The 8,682-nt window shown below is 41.7% G+C and overlaps 2 protein-coding genes across 8 annotated transcripts in view; one reads left to right on the forward strand and one right to left on the reverse strand.

Annotated features, from left to right (window-relative positions):
- Positions 1–2,445, reverse strand: part of APLF (aprataxin and PNKP like factor) — a 111,460-nt gene extending 109,015 nt beyond the window's left edge. For all 6 annotated transcript variants that reach the window (XR_010149109.1, XM_016948662.4, XM_063789028.1 and 3 more), the window contains exon 1: positions 2,110–2,445. Coding sequence is in view for 5 of the 6 variants with exons in the window: in XM_016948662.4 (XP_016804151.1) it covers positions 2,110–2,205 (96 nt within the window). In the remaining variant the exon portion in view is untranslated. The remainder of the gene's footprint in view (positions 1–2,109) is intronic.
- A 172-nt stretch (positions 2,446–2,617) lies between these two features.
- On the forward strand, positions 2,618–5,839 carry FBXO48 (F-box protein 48). 2 transcript variants are annotated; one of them, XM_001167525.7, is made up of 4 exons: positions 2,618–2,726; positions 3,465–3,800; positions 4,763–5,101; positions 5,576–5,839. In XM_001167525.7, the coding sequence occupies exons 3-4, from the start codon at positions 4,796–4,798 to the stop codon at positions 5,735–5,737; spliced, it is 468 nt and encodes a 155-aa protein (XP_001167525.1). In that variant the 5' UTR covers positions 2,618–2,726; positions 3,465–3,800; positions 4,763–4,795; the 3' UTR covers positions 5,738–5,839. The 2 variants fall into 2 exon arrangements, with proteins under 2 accessions (XP_001167525.1, XP_009440859.1); XM_009442584.5 differs by having other exon boundaries at positions 2,640–2,726; positions 3,468–3,800.
- Positions 5,840–8,682: the final 2,843 nt, after the last annotated feature.

Consider the following 8,682-nt stretch of genomic DNA (forward strand, 5'->3'; position numbering starts at 1 on the left):
TTTTACTACCAAGACTATTTTACACAGTGAGATTATAAACTTTTATGTTTGTGTGGCCATCAAGGTTTGTGAAGCTTGTCTCAGAAAAACATGCCCAATTAAGAAAGTTCAAAATCACCCTTATTTATATTAATCGTTTCTGATACCAATTTACAATGAACTTACTGAGTTTTCCACTTAGAACTCAATCTTCGCTCTCTCACAATACAAAAATAAATCTCACTGGAATTGCTGTTGTTGGAAACAGGAGCCCTTATGTTGTGTTTTAACCACTGCAGAGAAGAATCGAGTGCATCTGTCAGCTCCAAAATCGAAAAAACTACAAGGCGATTTGTTTGTTCTCCAAATTTTTCCTTTAACACACTTAGGATGTCATTCATAACCACTTCCGATACACGCCAACCTTGGCAAGAGAATCTCATGCCTGAATGTTATTTCAAAAGGAAAAGCAAAATCTGGACCAGGTAATTGCCCAGCTTTCACTCCTTACCATTTTTAAAAACAGATACCAAATAGGCTCATCTCACATTAGCAAGTCGACAACACAAAGAACAAGCTACAAATAATGAAAGGGTCTGCAATCTGTTGCCATGTTTCTAAACCACGGCCCTAAAATTCATCCACCTTTTAACCAGACCCACAGTACTATACTGGTGACAATTTCTTAAGCAAGTCAAAACTCGTTAGTCACCAGACATATGATTACTAGATTAAGCACATACTCTTAAGTTTCTAACCTACGAATTTAAAAGAAAAATAAAGCCTCCAGACAGTTCCTTCCAGTGTTTGTATAGGCCAATAAACGATGAAAAAAATAGAAATGATATTAAACATTTAAATAATCACTTGTCCAGTAAAAAAATGAACAGCAATTGAATATCTACTTCCTCAATAACCTTACCACATGCACATGTGCATGTACACAACACACAACACACACACACACACCCCTTTAGGACGAGCTTCCATAATACAATCTGAAACTACCACTCCTTTCCCTGCTCCCAGAAGGGACCTAAGGCAAGTACCAATGGTTCCATTTAGACTCTGGAAGTTAACCAGGACAACAGTACACACTCCTTACTCCTTGGTGTTAGCTCACTGACACAGGTGTCTCCCTAGTCCCAAGAGAAAACTCCTAAAGGGTAGGGACCCATGTTCCATTCATCTTTGTATGCCCCACAGTGCTAGAATCTGCAAAATGTTCTACACAGTAAGCACCAAACAAGAAATGTTGAATGTTAAAGAACAAAATAGAAGACTAGATGTACTTAAGAGATCTATAGAATTCCAGAATGCAATATGCAAATGTTCTTATTCCTAAACCTCTCCCAAAGAAGGTAGAGAATATTAGCTTTGTGGCATTATGTGTCCAAAAGCTTATGTATGGACTTTAAATAATGTATGTATGGCTCAATTTTCTCATCTGAACAATGAGGATAATAAAAATACCTAACTGATACGGTCTTGAGACAGTTAAAGATGTTGGTATAGGTAATGTCTCCTTAGACCAATGACACGAACGCTATACACATTACTTATGAAGGGTTAGCTACTCATTTTACTGGAAATAATAAATAATATAAATAAATAAGGTCCACACAGCTCTGCAAAGGAGACCAAAGCTTAAAAGAAATTAGCCTAGAAGACGTAATATCACAGTTTGGCAAACTTTTCTGTAAAGGACCAGACACTACTGTAAATATTTTAGGCTTTACAAGACAAGCCGCAATACCCTCAACCCTTGGAGCAACTATTCCCCCTGAAAAATTAGTAGGTTTTTTGTTTACATTTTACATTTTAGAATTTAAGAATCATTCTTAGTTCATGGGGCCATACAAACATAGGCTGGATTTGGCCCCCAGGCACTAGTTTGCCAATCCCTGGATAAGATAATAATGGTAATACAGTCAGTGTTTTAAAAGCAACATAAAGAAATGTTTGTGAATTGGCTTAAAGGTAACTGAAAAACGTGCGGCCCCAAACTTCTAAAATCCGGACTGGCGGACCAGCGCGGTGGGGAAACCGGCCAGGACTAGGGCCGGTCTTCAGGAGCCGGCGCGGAACTCCACGGCTCTCGGGGTCCGCTAAGCCCCCGCCCACACTTACTCCCAGCAGCGGCCCGCGGCCGATCACCGTCTCCCCGGGCGCCAGGGCCACCCGGGGACCGCCGTCCCGCGGCTGCAGCTCGAAGCCCCCGGACATGGCGGGCAAGGATTAGGCCCCTTCGCCAGGAGACTGGCCCCGCCGCTGTTTCCGCCCTCCACAGACACGCGCGGGGCAAGCCCACGCCCTGGGAAAAAACACCGAGGGAGGGCCTCAAAGGCTCCCCGCGGCTGCGCCGGTCCTCTCAGAGCCCGGCCCCAGCGCAGCTTCACGAGTCCCGCCCCTCCACGCCTACTAATGACGCAACCGGGGATTCCCCAGTCACGCCGCCTCAAAACTACTGTTTAAAAACCCCGGCTTATTCCCCAACACCCTTTTCACCTCCCTCCCATCTTGGAGGACGCCGGGCCTTGTAGTCCTGGTGCCTTTCTTCACTTCCTTTCCCGAGCGGAGATGCCCTGGAAAAAACTACCAATCCCCAAAGGCACTGCGCGCCCCTCTCGGCGCCTGCGCGAGTTCTGAGCAGGGCGGGACTCAGGTGGGCGGGATGCGAAGAGCTATGGGGAAGGATTCGAATTCCGGAGGATTTAAATCGCGGGAGGAGAAGCCACCGCGGCCTAGTAGGTAGAAGGGTCTTCCGTTCCCGTTGGCTTAGGTGTCTGCGCTCCCGGGGACGCGGCCCGGACGCAAGCTCAGCCTTCCCTCCGCGGCCTGGAGCCGCAGTGACAGTCAACGCTGACGGTTTTTTGTCACTTGTCAGTGCCCTGTGTTCTTGGGTTCCAGCAGCTGCCACCCGCGCGGGACACAAGGAGGGTGGCTCAGACGGGACGTGGGGTGATTAGCCCTGACCCGCGGGATTTGGACGGAGTGGGGCTCCCCGCCCCTCCGACTGCGCTGCCGCCGATCTATCCCTCCGAGTGATAGTTGAAAGGGGGACGAGCTTTTACTTCACTTGAGAGAGAATTCAGGAAAGCTCAGTTCATAAAGGAGAAAGGGCAGAAGAGGGGTCGTTTCCAGGCATCCAGGCGAACCTGGACGTAGAAGAAAGATTCCTAGTGGGATTTTAGAAACTCGCAAAGGCATCCCCTGCTGTGAAATTCAAAAGCCTTCATTCCCGTTACAGGAATTCCACAAGGGGAGGCATTTTATTCTCCCAGTAAGATCCTGGGAGAAGTGGATAAACACACTGTAACGTTTAAATGCATTGTAACGTTTTCCTAATGTGAGATTCTTTTCAAGAACGTTGTGGTTTGGCTTTGGTTTGTATTAGTGGTGGGAGGGGCCAAGGTGCATGGCAAAAACTTGCTCTTGACTCACCCGTTTTTACGTTTGCTTTCTTACTTCCCCAAACCCTCAAGAAGAAGACTTCTGTTGAACACAGACTGCAGTTCCAGCCACCACAGCTAATCTGGATCATGAATGGGAGCCACCGTGGTCTTGGCAAGTCCGGAAACATAGCTGAGTAGCTCATCTAGAAAAGAGATTTGTGTTCAGCTGAGTTAAAAGAAGTATTTAGCTGTACCTCAAACCTCTCCTCTTGCACAACCAACCCCCATTATAAAAGGAAGTGCAAAATGGAATAAACTGATTTTAAGTGAATACAAGCTGTCTTTATATACAAAAGTAACTCAAGGATGGTGATGTACCCAGTCATGCTTTCAACTGATTTGGGAAGCCTGCACCATTCACCTTAGGTAAATTAGCTGAAACTGAGTTTTAAATCTGGGCTTCAAATAGTCACATACTGTACCTAGCTGAGTTCTAAACATTGTTTACAGTTGTCACTCACTGTTGCTTGATGTCTTCAGTGACTATAATCCTTAGCTTGTAATTACGCATGTAGGATAACTTCAAGGGGCCATTTCTAAAACACTACTCTTATGACTGAGTTGAATATTTGAGACTTTGTTTCATAATCCAGATCTCATCTTCTTGTCCATTTCAGATAGTAGTTGTGTCAAATGTAAGCACCTACCTACCTATTAGATACAAGTAGATAAAATTCTTATATAAACAACTAGAAGTCCAGCAAGTTTATGATTAAGTCACAAATTGCAAATTAATGATGAGGCATCAGTTCCCATGTACAACAAGTATTCAGGAGTTTAATAGGATTGACTCATACACATTTTCAAAGGTACAAAAGTACCGGGTATGGTGGCTCATACCTGTCATCCCAGCACTCTGGGAGGCTGAGGCAGAAGGATTGCTTGAGGACAAGAGTTCAAGACCAGCCTGGACAACATAGCAAGAACCATTTCTCCGTAAAACAGTTTTTGGTTTTCTGTTTTTTTTTTTTCTTTTTTTTTTTTAAAGAGGGGCGGGGTACACTGAGTCAAGAGAATCGCTTGAGGCTGGAGTTTGAGGCTGCAGTGAGCTATTATGACACAGCTGCACTCCAGCCTGGGTGAGAGTGAAACTAACATGTTGGGTGCCTCCCATGTGCAATTCAGATGTAGCAAGACTAGATATTTTACCCACTATCACTGTTAATCCTTGCAAGAACTTTCAGGAGAGCGGCAGCATTGGCCCATTTTACAGATTGAGAAGCTAAAGTCAAGAAAGAGTTCTTAAATTATACCCAAAAAGCATCTGACTTAAAGTAGGATTTATACTCCTATTTGGAGACTGAGCATGTTTAAATTTTGCCTTTTAGGTTACATATGAGGATAACTTAAAACATTAAGCTATGCATAAAAACTCCAAGAGAAACAATAATTCAGGAGTTTCTCACACAGAAGCGAACTCTGTGGATGCTGAGAAGGAAAAAAATGAGAGTCAAAACAACTTTTTTGAACTGCTGCCTGCAGAAATCACTTTTAAAATTTTCAGTCAACTGGACATTCGGAGTCTGTGCAGGGCTTCATTGACATGCAGGAGCTGGAATGACACAATAAGAAACAGTGACTCTTTATGGAAACCTCACTGCATGACTGTAAGAGCTGTGTGCCGAAGAGAAATAGATGATGATCTAGAAAGTGGTTATTCCTGGAGGGTGAGTTTAATCTTTGCGATCTGCAGTGTTGTTGACAGCGTTATGATAGCAGGTTTGCACCAATTCTAACTTCTGCTTGGAGGAGACAGAATTACATATGCAGAATAACACAGACAGTGTGTTGACTCTTGGAAATGAGTTAAAGTTATTAGTCTTTTCCTGCTAACCACACTGTTTCCACACTATCTTTCATTTATCCTTTTGCATTTTTTAAATTCTAAATTCGGGAATTTTCCTGCGTTAACCAGAAGGGAATTAGCTCTTTCTTTTCACTTCACCTTATGCCACTCCGTATAAATACACATATACATACACACACGTACACAGACACATACATTTATTAATGTACGTATATATAAATGTAAATACTTACTCTTTTTTTCAGCCCTGTCAATCTGCTTCTCTTGCTTTAAACACATTCACTAGCCAACCACCTACTACAGTCTTTTTTTAACGGTGATTTACCTCTTTCAGGTGATACTGCTGAGGAATTACCAGAAGAGTAAAGTGAAACACGAATGGCTAAGTGGCAGATACAGCAACATTTGTTCTCCCATTAGCCTACCAGAAAAAATCATGTACCCAATGGATGCAGATACATGGGGGGAAATTCTAGAAGCAGAACTGGAAAGATAAGGGGAAAAAAAAATCACAAATCTCAGGTCTTTGAAAGTTTAAAACTTAAATGACTCTTAGGTTGCAAAAGCGATATCTTTATTCGTTCATTTTGTTGTTCACCTTTTTAAAAGAAAATGAAATGGAACTATTATAAACGTAAAGCTTTATTTTTGTTTTGCACTTTAGTAAAATTTTTCTGGTTTTATTGTAATGTGGAAAAATCATGAAATGTTATTTTTATAAGAAATAATATACTGATAGAGTGATTTCCAAATACAATGTTTCATGTATTTGTGTTAATATATTTGCAATACTAAATGAAAGAGTGATTTGTATGTTCAGCTTAATGATAATTCAAAATTTCAGGAAGCCACTTTAAACTGACTTAAAGATTCATTAAGTGGTGGTTATAACTAGGCTCATGGGAAGACTAGCTAAGTGAAATTAATAGCAATACATTTAAATTAATACATTGACATTTTAATGACTTTAACATTTCTATTTCAGTGGAATCAGATTGAAATGTCAAATAGTGAAACTATTTTTAATGTGTTAAGCCTGTGGTTTAGTTTTAAGTTAATGTCATCTCAGGGCTAAAGTTTGTCCAATTGAGATTCCCATTACTTGTATATAAACCTGGAACGGCTCTCAGGGGCTGAAAGTAAGTGGAAAGTTTCCAGAACACTTTACCATCAGAATGCCACACTAGCCTGGTAAAACTCTCTTTCTGACAGCCTTATAGCACCATCTAGTGTGCTATTCTTAGATAGCAAGACAAAGGACTTTCAGCTCCTTTTTGTTTTCTCCATATTAAAAAGAAAACTGTTATTCTAAAGAATCCTTAACACTTGTCTTTGTTAAAGTTTATAACTTTTTAGGAACCTTTATTTTAACTTTTAAAAACTTTTGTTTCTCTTTTTTCATAAAAACAGATTATATGCTACTCACTATAACAAATTGTTTATTCTGAATCTGTGGTTACCACCATAGTAAAAAAGTGTCTACAAACTGCTTTAGTTAGTGTGGGGTTTTCTTCTTAAAAACTGTTCTCTATAGCATTAAATATAAGAATCCAGGAAACCAATATTTAACAAATAGGCAAATATTAGAAAGATGCATCACTATATGCAAATTCTGTATGTTGAATCAAGCAGTAGATAATTAATTGTCTCCTACTATCTTCTTAGAGTTGGAAGAGTCCTTGAAAATCAGGCAGTCAAGTGTCCAGGACTATTCAGTAATTTTCTCAATAGGAACACTGTCAGTCAGCCAGCCCAAGCTGAAATCCTGTACTTCTACTAATAGCATCTCTGTTATGTCACAGAACAGTCCAGTTGTAGTCTAGGCTTGCACTGAAGACCACCTCTCTGTAACGTTTGCCTTCTAGCCCCACTTCCACCCTCTAGAACCAGGCTGATTCAGTCCTTCCTGTCTATGATTGCCAGATATTTGAAGACTGATAGCCTGTCTCTTCCTATGTCTTCTCTCCAATTCCACTGATGATCATAGAGTATAATTTCTAGACCCAACAACATTCTCTTCTGCCCATTTACTCTTAACAAAAGAAAGGGGCTGTGCGCCATGGCTCACGCCTGTAATCCCAGCACTTTGGAAGGCCAAGGTGGGTGGATCACCTCAGGTCAGAAGTTCAAGACCAGCCTGGTCAACATGGTGAAACCCTGTCTCTACTAAATATACAAAAATTAGATGGGCGTGGTGGCAGGTGCCTGTAATCCCAGCTACTTGGGAGGCTGAGGCAGGAGAATCGCTTGAACCTGGCAGGCAGAGGTTGCAGTGAGCAGAGATCACGCCACTGCGCTCCAGCCTGGGCAACAAGAGTGAAACTTCGTCTCAAAAAAAAAAAAAAAGAAGAAGAAAGAAAGGTATCCTACTAATTTTATTTCATAAAAGATAAGAAAGCACTTGGAAATTTTCAAAGTATGGGAAAAATTAAAGCTATAAGCATTTTGCTGAATAGCATCTGTGTACAATAGTAAATGTACACATATATTTTTAGCTGTTTTTTTGTAATGGATGTTTATTATTTTTGTCCAGCCCCCTTACAATCTATCATCATCATCTGTTAATAGAAGTTATCCTAATTAGGGAGACTCACCCTTCTCACTTCCAACCACGTGTGTGGTTTTTTTTGGCCAGGGTGGGGGGCAGTTTTTTGTTTTTGTTTTTTTGTTTTGTTTTTTGAGATGAAGTCTCGCTCTGTCACCCAGGCTGGAGTGCAGTGGCATGATCTTGGCCCACTGCAACCTCCACCTCCCAGGTTCAAGCAACTCTGTGTCAGCCTCCCGAGCAGCCAGGATTATAGGCACCCGCCACCATGCCCAGCTAATTTTTGTATTTTTAGTAGAAACAGGGTTTCACCATCTTGGCCTCCTGACCTTGTGGTCTACCCGCCTCAGCCTCCTAAAGTGCTGGGATTATAGGCATGAGCCACCGCACCCAGCTGGGTTTTTTTTTTTTTTACATTATCCTGTTTTTCCCAGCCTCCGTGTTTAGTCCAAGGATGGAAACATGACCCAATCCCCCCTTTACATAAGTTGGAAGAAAGAAGCCCTTTCCTCTTTGCTGATGAAACTGTTCCCTGCCACACAAAGAAAATGGATCTTAAGTAAGAGAATGTGGAGCCACCAGGGGAAAGAACAATTGCAGGGAAAGAGGCCTGATTATATTCCAGACCCTGGTCCCAGCCATTCCTTATCTGCTTACCTAAATTAAGTCAAATTGAGTTTCACCATCATACTGGGACCCCCACCTGATGTGGTTTCGTTGCCCATTTTTCAAATATGTATTATTTGTGGCTTACATTAACATCTTAGATTTCACTCCGACTTCCTCACCAGTCAGTCTTAATCTGCTATAATATGGCCATCACTCCATATGGTTGAAACTGTTGGTATCCAAATTACAAGTGACTTAATGTCTAAATCCATTGGATGCATTCTACT

The sequence above is a fragment of the Pan troglodytes genome, chromosome 12, assembly GCF_028858775.2.
Source record: "Pan troglodytes isolate AG18354 chromosome 12, NHGRI_mPanTro3-v2.0_pri, whole genome shotgun sequence".
Lineage (NCBI taxonomy): Eukaryota > Metazoa > Chordata > Mammalia > Primates > Hominidae > Pan > Pan troglodytes.

Excerpts from the sequence above, each read along its gene's own strand:
- FBXO48 (XM_001167525.7), top strand. The coding sequence starts at position 4,796 with ATGCATAAAAACTCCAAGAGAAACAATAATTCAGGAGTTTCTCACACA. Across the intron at positions 5,102-5,575 it reads AAAGTGGTTATTCCTGGAGG|GTGATACTGCTGAGGAATTA; the intron begins GTGAGTTTAATC and ends TACCTCTTTCAG.